General features: G+C 43.3%; 1 protein-coding gene across 1 annotated transcript in view; it reads left to right on the forward strand.

The window, feature by feature from the left end:
- LOC124721286 overlaps positions 1-15,044 on the forward strand; it is a 46,471-nt gene extending 31,427 nt beyond the window's left edge. The window contains exon 4 of the mRNA XM_047246195.1: positions 14,810-15,044. Coding sequence (XP_047102151.1) covers positions 14,810-15,044 — 235 coding nt within the window. The remainder of the gene's footprint in view (positions 1-14,809) is intronic.
- The last annotated feature ends 1,040 nt before the right edge of the window (positions 15,045-16,084 follow it).

A 16,084-nucleotide genomic window follows, 5' to 3' on the forward strand; every position in this document is an offset into this window, starting at 1 on the left:
ATGGTTGGTAGAATGCGCAAACAGCAGAATTTTGTTGTGCCAGAGCGAGCAGAAACTCACCATTTTCTAACATCTTTGAGGAATTGATGTATTATAATCTCCCTTAGCAGCAATAATGCTCTCAAGAATCGCAATTTGGTTTTCAGAAGAGTTTCTCTACCGAGAATGCTATTTACATGTTCACTCCCCAAATTTTAAAGGAATTAAATAATAAAATAGCGCCAATTCATATTTTCTGCAACCTAAGGCATTTGGCTGCGTGAATCATAGTTTATGAGATCGTTGGTATAGCCAACTACGGACAATGTCATATTTAGCCAAAAGAATGCAGGAAGTTGTACTTAGTAATTCAATCAATATAGCTGGAGACGTAATTATGGCTGGGGAGGAATCATGTATAGTGCTCCTTAAGGCTCAATCTTAGTTTCTGTATTGTTCCTCACCACTATTTTCCTCACCCTAAATTTTAAAAAGGCATAACATATTTAGTTCTGCGCATCTAAGGGCACCACACCGATGATGGTGAGGAAATAGTTAAAAGGATGGAAACTTCAAACTTACTAGGTGTCCATACTGATGAGAATTTAAATTGGAAAAAGCATATTTTGAAACTCCTAAAGCAACTTAGTTCATTCATCTTTTGGATTTGCAGCTCTTGTACTTCTTACGTGTTTGCAGTTTAAATTATTGGATATGATTTCAGTCTTTTGTACAAAGCACTGTTTTTCTTGTTATCCAAACATGTTTTAGCACCTCCGTGCCATCATCAGTGGGTTTTGTTTATTGAACAATTATGAAATTGAACATATTTTAGGTTGTAAGTGTGTGTGTGTGTGTGTGTGTGTGTGTGTGTGTGTATGTTTGTGTGTGTGTGTAAGCTCCTTCAGCTATTTGTGTTACCTTCTGTAAAGCCTATATCCCAAAATGACAACAGAAGAAAACTTCCACACACAGAAGGCAATAACGGAAGCCAAACAAGTTTTAAATGAATACACTACACTCTAGGACACGCAATAACATCGAGAACACCGCGTTTTGCGAAGTGAAAAGGCGATTGCAAAACCGAAAACACGCAAAGTACCTTTAATACGACTGTACAGTGCCCTCGGAACGAGAAAGAAGAAGGGTCGTCACAACAAAACGTGAGACTAACAAATATATACACAAAACGTTTTGCCACACCAAAACCACATTTTTAAAAATCAAGGGACGTGTTAACTCGCTGATAAAATTCACATTTACATCATTTGGCTTTTCAGATGACAAGCTATCAGTACAGGATACCATACAGATGGTCCTGCAAAATCGTATAAAGTAAAATCAAGGTAAGAACAAAATCGAACAAAAACTGTCTGTTGGCCTCATTTTGTTATATCAGTTACAACCTAAAATATGTTTAATTTTACAGTTGTTCAATAAACAAAACCCACTGATGATGACAGAGAGGTGCTGAAACATGTTTGGGTAACAAGAAAAAACAGTGTTTTGATTAAAAGACGGAATATATATCCAACAATTTAGTTCAGCGACATTTCGACTTATAATCATTACAAATCTTGAGGAGAGAGGAATCATTAAGTTGATATATTTTGCGTATTTTCATTCTATAATGTTATACGGAATAATGTTTTGAGGGTAACTAATCTCGGAAAAAGAAAGTCTTCATTGCTCAAAAACGTTTTGTAAGAATAATATGTGGTGCTCATCGACGATAAACTTGTATACATCTGTTTAAGGAACTGGGCATTCTGACCACTGCTTCACAGCATTGTTATTCCACCAAGAAGTTTGTAGTAAATAATTCACTACACCCTTCTAAAGGAATAACAATGTACATAATTACAATACCAGAAGGAAAAATGGTATTCATTACTCAACGTTATGGTTGTCTTTAGCACAAAAAGGGGTGCACAGTGCTGCAACTATAATTTTTGATCACTTACCTAGTGATATAGTGTGTCTGCCAGGCAGAAAAGTAAAATTTGAAAATAAATTGAAGAAGTTTCTCCTTGACAAATCAATCCATTCCACAGAATAATTTCTGTTATTGTAATGTGTGAAAGGAGATAGGTAAGAATTACTAACTCTCGTCTGTATATAAAAAAATAATGCAAACTTTTATATATTCAGCATGTATCCATATTTACAATTTAATTTGTGATGTGAATGTAAAATGACTTGTTCCACATCATAACAATCGATTGTGCAAAATGATCCGTGGATCATGAAACTAACTAGCTCCAAAAGCTTCCTCCACGCAGTTGTGAAAGAGTTCCGGGCAAGTCAGTGCAATCAAATCGAGTGCAGATTACGGCCCAAGGCATCAACGACGTCAGTGCCCGTCGGGACCCACGAGAAACACATGCTGCGCAACCAACTTGTGACGTCACACTATCTGACTTGCACAACATACACTGCGAACACTCGGCTCCGTCCGGGGCCTACAGAAAATCGGTACGCCAATGAACAGTTACCCACTTAGGGTCTTCACTTTGACACGTGTTATCGAGAGATTGCACGTATTTAAATGCGCAGTGAGGAATCATTAAGCTCGTTAGGAACAGTAACTCACCTACTTTCAGAGACTGTCGCCGGATCTCGTAAGACCTATAGTGTCACGTGTTGTGACGCACACCACAGAGCCCATATATCAGGTTGCCCGTTCTCTGAGGTCATCTGTTTCTCACGCTGCAAATCGGGTCACCTAGCAAGTGTCCGCCTCGGCCGGTAGCTGACAACAACAGCCTCTAGCGGGCTCCACGCCGCACCTTGTCCTTCCGATGTCAATAACAGCAGCAGACGGGATACAGAAACTCCATATGGAAATTAATGGATCAGCGGACACAGGCGGGACCGTGTCTCTGATTAACGTGGACATGCCCCGGCGCATCAGCTCCCGACAGCGGCGCTATCCTCGGCACAGAATGGTGACGTACAATCGACAGTCAACCCTGTTGCGGGGTCAGATCGTAATCCAAGCTAAATCTGAAAATATCCCTCGGCAACTAATCCTGCTGATAGTAAACTCTTGGACGACAAGTAGCAGTTTTGGGTTAGACCGTTTTGCAGATACTGGTTTCCAAATTCAAGAAGAATTGAACCAAGTTAAAACAGCGATACTAGTAAAAAAACGTAACACATTATGTACGTAATATAATCAACTGTTTGAACCTACATTAATTTGAGCAAAAGGGTTCTAAGCTCCCGTGCCCTCAAAGCAATCAAAAGCAGTGCCTAAGTTTTGTAGAGCATATCCAGTGACTTTCGCCTCTCGCGATCAAGTTAAAGCGGAACTAGATACGTTGCAGAGTATGAGGCTAATATCCCCACTATCGTCTAGCCAGTTGGAAACGCTAATGGTTGTAGTCAGGAAGCCAAATGGATCACTTAGAAACTGTGGCTATTTTAAAAGTCTACCTTTAATGCTCAAGCTAAAGTAGATCCGTATCCAGTTCCTAGGTCAGAGGAATTGGGGAAATTAGCTGGGAGTCATTAGTTATCTAACACAGACTTCGCTGAAATTTATTTTCAATTCCATGTCGATTATCAGACTAACTAATTTTTAATTAATATGCTATTCAACACACGGCATTAAAAGAGCCTGCCAATTGTGGTTGTAAGCGCTCCCACAATATTTCAGAACTACCTTGAGCAACTCGTTCAAAGAATCTCTAATTATGTTACTCATTTAGATGACTTAATAATTACCGGGGCCACGCAGGTTCAACACAACAAAACCTACAGATGTTGTCTGAGTGGTTCCGATGTCATTGTCTGTGATGTTTCCTCGACAAACGCAGTTTCTTTGAGCCAAGTGGAAAGTACCTAGGGTATATGATTCTTCAATTTCTCCAGGCGTATTTTATGACGAAATAAATCTCGGGTGAACAGCCTGGTATGAGTGTCCTTTTGGGCAATCGACCACGTTGCCATCATCAGGTGCGCTGATGTACTGACCGGCGGTGTGCCGGCGCCAGGTATATATATGACAATCCCCCTCCCGCTCCTCCCTCAGGCGCTTCCTATGAGTCGGTGCGGTCCACGTACAGCGTCCGTTCTCCCGCCATAAAGGCGCTGCGACCTAGGTTTTCTCGTTCAGGACGGGCAGCCGGCACCGCTCTCGTTATTCTTGCCCCTTCCCCCGAAGTCGGTACACTCTGGGAAATATCCTTTTTCTTCTTAACCCGGGTGATCACGGGTTCCCACGCCGTGCTAAGGATGTAGCAGCTGTCACGATTTACTTGTGGCTCCCTTACTCTGATCTCTATGGCTTCTTTGATGACACAGTTCCAGTATTTGGAAGTCTGTGTCAGGACTTAGGTTTGGTCATAATCCGTGCTGTGGAGTTCCGACAGGCAATGCTCAGCGATTGCCGACGTACTGGGCTGTTGCATCCTAGTGTGCCGTTGATGTTCTCGGCATCGGTCGTCAGTAGTACGAATGGTCTGCCCTATGTATACACTACTGCCTTGGCAAGGTATCTGATAAACACCTGATTTACGTAGACCAAGGTTGTCCTTGACACAACCAACAAGGCTCTCGGTTTTGCTTGGAGGGCGGAAGATGGTTTTCACTTGGTGTTTACGTAAAATTTTTCCGGACAAGGCCCCACAAAACGGAATAATAGCCAAGGCCTCCTCCTCCTGAGGTGCAGCCGGTGCTGCAGGTGTGGGGTGTAGAGCCTTCCGAATTTGCCCTTCCTTGTAACCGTTCCTCCAATTCTTGTTGGAGACTGTCCCTGTCGGAGATGGTGTGACCTCTGTGTACAAGAGTTCTGAGCACGCCATTCTTTTGTGCCGGGTGGTGGCAGCTATCTGCATGTAGGTACAAATCGGTGTGCGTCTTCTCGTTCAGGACCGTCTGCCGGTACCGCTTTCGTTATTCTTCCCTCCTCCCCCGAAATGGAACAGCCCAAGCAGTTATTTTAAATGGACCTATATTCTTCCGTGGCTGCAGTGTCAATTTTTCTTTGGATGTCGCTACCGGAAATGCTGGTAGTGGTTGGTTTACCCTAGCCATAGTTCGTTGTGAAAATGCTGCATTACCTGGACTGGAATCTTCCGCCGACCGAGATGTCATCGCCTACAAGACGTGGCATTGTGAAATAGATCAAGTCTCAAAGTAGACTTAGTTATGTGTATAGTAATATCCCTTTTACATTGTATACTTGTTCCTGTAGAAAGGGAGCATCTCATCCGTTTCGATCTCCATAGTGAACTCAATATTCTCGTGTCTGGAGTTGAGATGTGTGAGGAAGTCTGCCAGTTTATCTTTTCCATGAGGCTAGGTAACGAAGGTGTCATCTACTTATCTAAGGAAACAGGTGGGTTTTAGATGTGCTGGTTCAAGAGCTTCCTCCTCGAAATGTTCCATGTACATATTTGCGACAACGAGTGAGAGTGGACTACCCACGGCTACTCCTTCTGTCTGCTCGTAGTATTCACCGTCAAATAAGCAGTAAGTTGATGTCAGAGTATGTCTGAAAAGGTTGGTGGTCTCTTCGTCAAACTTATAGCTGATGAGTTCCAAGGATTCCTGTAACGGAACTTGAGTGAATAGAGATACCACGTCGAAGCTCACCAGTATGTCAGATTCCTTAAGTGCAAGGTTGTTGATGCCTCCCAGGAAATCCACGGAGTTACGGATATGGTGTGTACATCTCCCAACGTAAGGGCTAAGCAATTGTTTGAGGTGCTTGGCGAGAAGGTACGTTGGGGCACCAATATTGCTGACAATGGGACGTAACGTAATCGATTCCTTGTACACCTTCGGTAGTCCGTAAAGTCTAGGAGGAACAGCAGCCCTCGGGCGTCGCTTCTTGGTAATCTCGTCAGGGAAGCCGGAATCCTGTACGTGGACCGCACCGACTCATAGGAAGCGACCGAGGGAGGAGCGGGAGGGGGATTGTCCTATATATACCTGCGCCGGCCCACCGCCGGTCACTACATCAGCGCACCTGATGATGGCAACGTGGTCGATTGCCCAAATATTGTGTCCTATGCACACTCATACCAGGCTGTTCACCCGAGATTTATTTCGTTACCTAGGGTATATATTAAATAATGAAGATCTCACGCCCACACATCAATGCACCCAGTAACTCACCTACTCCTAAGAAACTCAAAGAACTAAAGTGTGTTCTGGAAAAAGTTAATTCTCTTGCGAAATTCATTTCCAATGCAGCCCTGATCACCTGCGTACACAGTCAACTGCGTTAAAAAGGGATTTAAACTTGTGTGCTCACAGCGGCGGCATAAAGCTTTCTTGTAACTTAAAAATGGTTTAGGTCATCCGTTTGTTTAGCAACACTCGATCAGGAGAAACGCTGTGTCATTTGCACAATAATGTCCCATAAACACGCCAACGTCACAGAACGGTCCATTGCATTTGCATCTGAAACTTTAAATGAGGAACAGCGAAATTACTCACAAACTGAGATAAAGGAGTTTCCTGTCGTATGTGACGGCAAGACGTTTGATGTATATCCCAGTGGTTCTAAGTTCCACCTGATCACCGAACACAATCCCCGAAATCCGCTATTTTGTTCCTAATCAAAACATCCCGATAAAACTCCACAGCGTGTGCAACGGTAGGCGTTGTACTTTAATAGTTATAACTACGAGATCATTTGTCTTATCGGCCCAACACGCAGCACCCAAACACGGACGCACTTCTTACTTGTCTGTGGTCCAGATGCAGAACTCGAGAATCAGGAAGCGCTGTTTCTGTTTTCTTTTTTGCCTTAGACGTTATTCAGTGACACACCTCCGACGAATTATTAATCATGACGCTTGAAATAGCAACAAAAACAGGCGTGATCCGTTACTGAGCAGGCTGTTGTCTGCTTTACGGCGGCGTTGGCCGGAGCCTCTGCCTAAGCACGCAGACTTAGTATGGCACACATGTTTTTTATTATGAAACCGGCGTAACACGGTTGATGGGGGCTTATTATTAGCTACGGACGAATCCGAATACCAGGTGGTAATTCTTCCCACGCTCCGCCCCAGCTTACTGAAGCTTCTCCACTCTGCTCGTTGAGGAATGTGCAGGACGAAGGAAACAGCGCGGTGTCAAGTGTACTAACCAGGTGCTGACGCAGCCATACAACATATAGTTCAGAACTGCCAGACCTGCAATCACAAACAAACAACCAGCCCCAACGGAGCGTTTCAGCTTTTGACTACACCCCAACCATCCCTCGCAAAAGGGTAAATACTGATTTATCCAGATCCTTCAGAGCAGCAATGTAATTGCTAGTTATCGACGCCCTCTTCGACTGGTACAGATGGCTACATCATTACATCAGCTACCATCCCGAGCACCGTATACTCTCAGGTCACGTTTTAAGCACTTTTGTAAATGCAACGTTACTGAGCACCTCATAACTGACTCTTTCCATCCACCTCCAATTCGGAAGCTGAGCGGATGCTCAGGACATCCAGTATACTGGCGATAGCCGACTCACTCGCTTCGTCGCAACCTGCCGCTGTAGCACCGTAAGTGGACGCAGTGCGGCCAGAATTGAACACGGGAGAAGACTCCACACCATCTTAGACATGCTGTACCCGGCTCCAGCCACGAGCACATTGTTAAGCGGGGCCATTAGCTCCGGTCGCATAAGTCACGAACCGCACTCGGGACAATCCTGCCCAGCAGCCTTCTTTATGCCACTGCTACAATCACTGCCCCCGTTTTAAACGACAACGAGCGCCACGTAAATAATTATATTGGTAATTCAGGCTTTATTCTCAAATTTGTAGACACTGGCTGCTCAACACAAGAAAATCACATGGAGAACTTGCAAGGAAATTATGCTTAAGTGTTCTTCAAATATCTAGGATCTGAACCAAACAGAATACAAGAAAAAAGATCAAAAAAATTCTTCTGATTCACTGAGCTGCTCCCACGTCGTTTTAAAATCGAAGAGGAATGGTAGCGATTACTGGAGTCATTAAGTCAATGCTCCGTACACTGCATGACAGTTTTAAGTGCACAGGACAATTTTTACAAGAACAGTAGTGGGACAGATGTTCGTAAGTACAGTCCTACATTGCTGACGTTAATCTGTCACTGAATAATTTAATATATTATTCTCGCGTACTATGACCTTTTTGGAGAACGCAGATATCCTTTGTAGAATCAATATGGACTCTTCAGGCATATATCATCTGAAACCTAGCTCTATCGTAATAAATAATACATGTACATACATATATGTATACTTCTTTTATTGTAACATCACATCATTATCATCATCATCACTATTACTGCGCTAAGATAACTTTGTAATCAATCAAAACATATAACACCTTCAAAAATTTTGAAAACACAGCGTATTCTATAGGGTGGACTAGAACTCCACCAACAAACTTTCAGAGGTTTTTCATGAGATACCTTTTGAGTATTTCAGGACCCACGGTCTCTGGCGGCTCGTTGCAGAATAATAAAGTAATTATGATTTATTGAGTTTGTTACCACAGTAACCCTTGTTTCTGTGAAAATACCTTCAAAACAGTGAAGAAGCCTGTAATATGCAATAACCAAAACGTACAACGCACAAAATACATCAATGCAAGAACCTTTGGAAGATGTCAGTCAATCCACCTAGCATATATTTTTGTGGTTTTATAATTTCTTGGCTCGATCGATTCGGCACAGCACCTTTTCTCTGTCTGCGTTCTCTCATATTTTAGATGCCAAGAAGGAAGATCACACTGTAAATCGATACTGAGTTAGTTTTATACTTCTTTTTTATGACATTTGACATTCAGCATAGTATATAGCTGCAACCATCTGTTCTAAACATTTATGACGGCTGGATTTAATTTATGTTGGTCTGATTAAAAACGTATGTGACTGGGTGAATTCAGGAGAAAATTCTTGATTTAACTTTGTGGTAGAGGCTTGGGAATGGCGTTGAAATTTAAAAGGTGGTATGAGGTGCCAGTCTGGCGGGCGTGGGTGAGTTGTCAGCGCGGCTTTTCGTGCCGGAGGCTCGAGCGATGGGCTCTTCAAGATCACACGGTGGGGACTCTTCTGTTAGAATTTTGGGCATTAAACCGAGTGGAAAATTTTGAGGCGAATGAAACAGGCGTTGTCTCTCCTGTCTTCAGATTGGAGGAGACGCCTGCTATTACTGGCAAACTCAGCTCGGTGATTGGTCAGTGTACAATCACCAAGCCTGTTCGAACTAAGTGCTCGGAGACAAGGTAGTTTGAATTATAGAGAGAAGTTACCGGTGCGCGTACGGGTCGACTCGCAGCAGAGAAGCGCCGTTCCGTAAATATAAAGTGCTGCTTCTGTGAGCCCCAGAGCGATAGAATCCCTGTGTCTGAGCTCCTCTGAGGCTCCCCGTCGGCAGGTCAAGAGACCACACAAGCAGCTCAAGCGGGCGCTCCCCATCGTGGCGGCTGGTGTATACACCGGCACAGAAGCTGTGTCACACAGACCTCATCCAGTTTCGATTGTGTTCAACTCCAAAGCTACACGGTACAACAGTTGCAAGCACAGAGACTGAGTCAGAAAAAGGTTCGATGAACGGAGACGCAAGCACATGGAACGGACACGAAGCCACAGAGCATTAAATTAAACGACTAAGGAACAACGTTGGAGCTGCAAAACGCGGAATTAGCTAACTAAGGTGAAAGGCTTCAAGAACGGTACACGAAAATTTGTGCCGAAACTGAAGAAAATAAGTGAAGGAGAGATGTATCCCTGCCATCAGTAGCGGAGACGAATGAACGAGGTAGAGCAAACACAAAAGTAATTAGAGAGGCAGAGGCGCCAAATGGCGTAGATCGTGACGTTTCACCAGTAATCTTCGAGTCGTCGGTAGATAATCAGTTCGCGAGTGCAAAGAATGAGTCGGAGAATACCCCACCAACGAGCGTGAGCGTGGCGACGGTGTGTGTGTGTGTGTGTGTGTGTGTGTGTGTCATGAATAACCAGTGGTGCGAAGACGAGGGCAAAGCAGCAATTGATTGCTCTACCACCACTGTCGGACAGGTGGACCGTTATTGCTGAACAGATGGCACACTGAACATCATCGATTGTGATTTAGTCGATAAAAACTGTTCAGCAGGACTTGGTAGGTGTACCTACTGTTCACACAGTATATATTAAATCAGAGCAAATACAGGATTGTGAGTTAGAGCTACATACGGTAAATGTATATGATGTAGTGAAACGGTACAGTAGTTTCCGCTCCATAAGCAGCAGTTTCCGCTGCTCGCTCGCACCAGGAAGTACAAACGGGGGCGGCTCCACCGCTAATTTATTACACGAGTGTGTGAAATCTTATGGGACTTAACTGCTAAGGTCATCAGTCCCTAAGCTTACACACTACTTAACCTAAATTATCCTAAGGACAAACACACACACCCATGCCCGAGGGAGGACTCGAACCTCCGCCGGGACCAGCCGCACAGTCCAGGACTGCAACGCCTTAGAACGCTCGGCTAATGCTGCGCGGCATATTGCACGACGCGGCCGGCAACGGAACCCCATGTGGACGGGCGGAGAATGCGTTAGGCTTCATTATACATATTTATATATGTCTTGTATCATGTATTTCTTGTACTTGACTGTGAATCTGCACGTGAACTTTGATAATCCTCCTTCTACCTTTCCATAAAGCGTGGCCAAATACTAGTTGGGAAACAGCAGAAGTAGTTCTGTAGTGCCAACCTTACTCCTGGGTAGGGGATCAGAGATACAGCACAGGCAGGTCGAAGTCAAAGACGTTCCAGTATTATAAGATTTGGGGTAGAGGGGTTGGTCACGGCCAAGTGGTATGACCATCCCCTCCACCGGGGCCCAGGAAGATCTCCGGGTGTCCACCATATTCTAAGAGTTCTACAGAAGACGGGTAAGTGAGCAGATGTGCCCTCAGTCTGTCTCGATGTTCACAGGAAGAAAGGTATTTGAATATTTGAACTAATTCTTTTATTTTCAGTTTCAGATTATGTAGGGAAATGAATGTACGTAATGCTTGCTTTCTCGTTTATTTCGGAAATTCTGTGTGGAAATACTGAGTAGGTTCCGATCCTTTCTACAAAGCCACGTGGTGTCGCAAGCTGCAATGTCTCATCAATAGTTCCAATGTATAAATTCTATCGCGCAAATCGAATGCAAAGCACTATATTACAACGCGAGTGATTTTTTTGTCGAAAAATTGAACTATAAAATGTTTATTTGTGTGAAGGGTGTCTTGGAACACGTGGTCTGGCCCATGCTAGTAATAGTGCAGGTGGTTGAGCATTGGGTAGCCAAATTATAACATCGAACGGTCACACTAATTCGCCACCTTACGGCATAGTTAAATTAGTTGTCGTTTCCGCTTCCTTTGTAGCTGGGTCTACTGTAGTTCCACGTGGTCGATCGTTCGTTGCCGAAGGGCACGAGTTTGAAGTAGCGGCAAAAGAGACATCACCCCGCTAAACTCCTTCGACCCCCTGTGTTAATGTATCTGGTTCCCAGTTTGCCCGTTATCCTCCTCTCACATAGTGGATGTTCTATATAAAGAAATGGTAGAATTTGGTGGTACACATTTGGCCAAACGCAGTTCCGTCTTGCCCCTAAAACAATAATGTGCGTGCAGATTAGCATACAATATAGCGGAGCTATAAGTTGTCAAAATGTAAACACTGTAAACTGGAATACTTACTGTAATCGCTGTAAAGTCGAATGATTATGTTTAAAATAAATAGGTTATGAATGGTCATAAATCTTTAACATATCCTAGAAATAACAAAGGAGTCAAGTTAAAAGAATTCATTTAAAATAAAAGATATGGAACGCAGGAACCGACACATCAGCGTGTGAACCCTCCAGCCCCTTGCCTAGTAACGTGCAAAATAGGGCGCGCTCTGTTCTCTAGGTAGCACTCTCAAGCTCCACTCCCCAGTTATCCATTGCGCCATTTTCATTCAGGCTAGTTGCAATGACTACCTCTTTTAATAATGCCGATGTCAGGTGTCGGATTTCCCCTGCTTGTGGACCAGTATAGAAACAACAAAATCCACAAAATCACGAGGGCAGCGTAAAGAAAAAATACGAGCGTTGCCAGAGGGTTTTAAGCAAGTACAGGCAAGAGCATAGTTTTCTCCACAACAAAACGGTTAACTTTCATCTGGTGTCCCTATGCCAGGAGTCTTGATTGGAATCTTTCGGTGGGTGTTAATGAAATTATCGAGGATCACGGTGAACCAGATATGAAACCTACAGGTACATGACTCAAAGCAAGATATTGAAAAGTTGGAAATTAGTCGAACAAGCTTAAGAGAGAAGTAAGCTCGCAACATCTTTCGCTCATTGTTTTAATAATGTGCTTGGTTCTGTGAACACTGTGCCAACAAGGAGTAAGGCTTCCAGATGAGGCATGTCGTTACTGGGTATTAATGTGTGTTTACTTCTGAATCGTAATGAGAGTGAGAGAGACCACTGGAATTTCTTTGTGACTGTGACACTAAGAGAAGAGGGTCACTTTGGGTATTAGAAATTAGTGAATTTGTTGTGAAAGGTTTTCAAAAGGTGTCGTAGCATATTTCGGTTCATGTGGTACCACACAAATAGTTTTAGAACCCACTTTTTTTGTTGTTTGTGTTTTTAGTAATGTAATTTTCTTTTACTCAGATTTTATTTTATTTTGCCATGATACTTTCTCATTTAGATTGTCGGTTACGATTTCACCTAAATATTTAAATTTATCAGCAATTGTGATTTCTTGCTCTCCTATTGTAATTTTCTTTACAAGTGGTGAGTCAGCATAAGCTCTGTTTTTTCAAATGATTTTCTAAGGCCAGTTTTCTGTGGTATTTCTTGTAGTAAATTGACTTGCCTGATTTCTTGAACATTGTTGGCTAGGACAGCAGTATCATCAGCGAATCTCAAGCCGTTCGAACTTACATTATTATTAGCACTTCCAGTTCTTTTGTTCTTTGGGTTATCCTTGCATCATTCTCTCATTATGTATTCCAGGGTACTGTTGAGCAAACAGTCTTAAGCCTGTTTTTAAAAGGAATGTTTCAAAGATTTCTATACTTAGCCTTCGATTTGGTGTTGGTCAGAGTAAGTCCTATTAATTTAATTAGTTTTGGATGGAGTCCCAGAACCCTTAAAATTTTTAGTACTGAAGGCGTATGGAGGCAGTCGTACGTCTTCTTAAAATCTAAAAATGTTATTGCAAACTGTATGTTCCGTTTCATGTAGATGCCATGATCAATTTTAAACTAATAATCTGCTCTGCACAGCTCCTCTATGGTCTGTTTCAGTTGTGCTTTGTTTTTACCGTTTAGGATCTTGGATAAAATCTTGTATGTGCAGTCTAGAAGAGAGATTCCTATCTAGTTGTCTGGACCGCTCTTATCCCTCTTCTTGTGTAGTGGGTGTATGATGGCCGTGGTCCAGTGTTCGGGGAATTGTTCTATTATCCAAATTTTTGTTAGAGCCTTGTGTAAGGAGGTCTCTACTGTGTCATATGAATAGATGCAAAATTAAAACATTTTATAGCAGTTACACAACCAGAAACGACGCACGCAGCTGAAAAAATCTTCAAAACAGCTAATGTAACAGAAATTGTCAAAATACTAAAGATAGAAAGAAGAACAATTAGGACATGCATAAACAGACAATATCAAGTAAATGGAGAATAGTTTCGAATGAAATAGTGTACAAGAAAATAGAACCAGTAATGTGCACGGCCGGGAAGAAGCCTGTGTCATTCTTTGGACAACTGATGAGAACACCAGAAACAAAATTAGTAAGGGAATAACAGAAAAATTGTGAAACAACAAGAGAAACATTAAAACGATTACAGAAATTAAGAAAAATATGACTCCAAATTATAGTGTGATGAAGTCCCATACTCCGTGACGGAGCGTAGGGGATGAATGATGATGATGAGGACGACACAACGATACCGAGTCATCTCGAGGCAAGAAAAATCCTTGACCCCGCCGGGAATCGGACCCGGGACGCCGTGCTTTTTTTTTTTTTTTAATCTCATTTTGTTCGTTGTGTCTGCTCGGGGCGGACGTCGAAAGACATCCATTTCAATTCGTTGTTGATCCATTAACTCAGTTTTTTTCATTAACGAGGGCATCTAGCCCTCTGACCAAACACGCTGAGCTACCATGCCGGCAAGGGAAGCGAGAACGCTACCGCGAGACCACGAGTAGCGGACGCCAAATTACAGTACATGACTTAAAATAGGCTGCAGGAATAGTGATCTCATACGAAGAAGGAAAGAAAATACCTGGAAAAACGAAGATGTATTGGGCAGACAGAAGAGCAGGAAACCCTTCACATAATAATAAATAACAGCAATCCCTCTATAACTATTGCACTATTGAATTCCTTAATTCCTTATTTAATTATTATTGAATTGTATTGTACTGTGGAATAACAACAATCTGTATAAGTCTTTGTGTAACTGACTACAGTGGTCCAATGAAGGCCATAAAATTAAAAATATAAAACATGAATATAGTCCTTTTTTTTAATGGCTCTGTGCACTATGGGACTTAACATCTGAGGTCATCAGTCCCCTAGAACATAGAACTACTTAAACCTAGCTAACCTAAGGACATCACACACATCCATGCCCGAGGCAGTATTCGAACCTGCGACCGTAGCGGTCGCGCGGTTCCACAATGAAGCCCCTAGAACGGTCGGCCACGCCGGCCGGTTGTATATAGTGTAAGACTTATCTGTCAAAATTGTTATGAAGTATGGTGCAACACTGGAGACAGTGACGTGGAAGAATGGATCAGCACTGTCAGTAACGTTGGGACGCTGCTGCGATTGCCAGCTGGTCGGCAGGAGCAAGACGGGAGTCATACGGCGACGGCAGCGTCCAACAGCTCGGCTCGCTGCTCCTCGCCAAGTTCGAACAGCCAGCGAAAGCTGAGAGCACGTGTTCAGCTGAAGGCCAGACTGGATCAAAGAGAATGACGCCTCCGCCAGCGCGACAACAAGCTCCTGGCCACCCACGCCCCTGCCAGAGTCTCGCTTCTACAGCCCATCTGATCTCCAATGAGCCTTGAGCCGGGCAGATCCTTTCTTCAGGCTAGCAGCGGCTTTCTTTGCCCCTGTCACTTGCCGCCACGGTGCTCGTGAATGGAGTTCCTTGTCCGAAGGCCAGCGCTACGTCTGCCACCCATCAGGTGGACCTTGGGCACGGTTTGAGACTGCAGTTAGCGTGACAAGAGGCAGCTGCGCCAATAATGAAGACTGAACAATGGAAATTGGATGCTATGGTAACCTTTCGCTTTTTATTTTCTCATGGTATGCCACTGAGTATATAGTAATTGGATCAGAGACTAATGACTGCTTACGATACGATGCAGCTGTGTCCAACGAGAAGTCAGAAGACTGAGAGATGAGACAGGCACTGACTAACTGTCGATATTCTCGCAACATGCTCTGCATTTAGCATATAATGAGAGTAACATTTAAACAGAGCCTGGACGCTTGATAACTGTTAGATGATGGGTGTTGCTATCGTCGTCTATTTAACAAATTATTTTCCTTGTACTACTCGTGGATATGATGTGAAACGTTGCAGCAATATGAAGCACCCTGCCAAAGACAGTTTCTTGAAAAGGTGTGGAGTCGCCCTCTACATACTGCAATAAAGAAATGGTGTTTACGATGGAACAGCGATTTATTGATTGACAGTGCAGGTCTACAACCTTGGGTGGCTTTGATGTGATATTTTAGTGGGAGTGTAGGTCTACGTAAGGGACGAATTGTGTAGACTCTTCATCTTATTCCCATCATCGCGTCCCTGTCCGAAGGACAGCCCTGCGACAAGAAAGAGTATGACTCTGCCCAGCGTGATTGTCGCGTTCCAAACCACAGGCTACGTCTCCAGAAAGAACGAAGTGACATGCTAAGGCTATGCACTGCATAATAACTTGTGTGGGAAAGTGTTTTGCGCATAGTTTTCTTCGTTACTTTTCGAAGGATGTCATTGTATTAGGAATGATTTTTTTTTCTGTTTCTCCTTTGCTGAAAAAAGAATAGTCATTTATTTATATTTATTCCGTGCGAGGAGCACATTTTTATCTACTATTTGCTACTA

This window comes from Schistocerca piceifrons, chromosome X, assembly GCF_021461385.2.
Source record: "Schistocerca piceifrons isolate TAMUIC-IGC-003096 chromosome X, iqSchPice1.1, whole genome shotgun sequence".
In the NCBI taxonomy this organism is placed as follows: Eukaryota; Metazoa; Arthropoda; class Insecta; order Orthoptera; family Acrididae; genus Schistocerca; species Schistocerca piceifrons.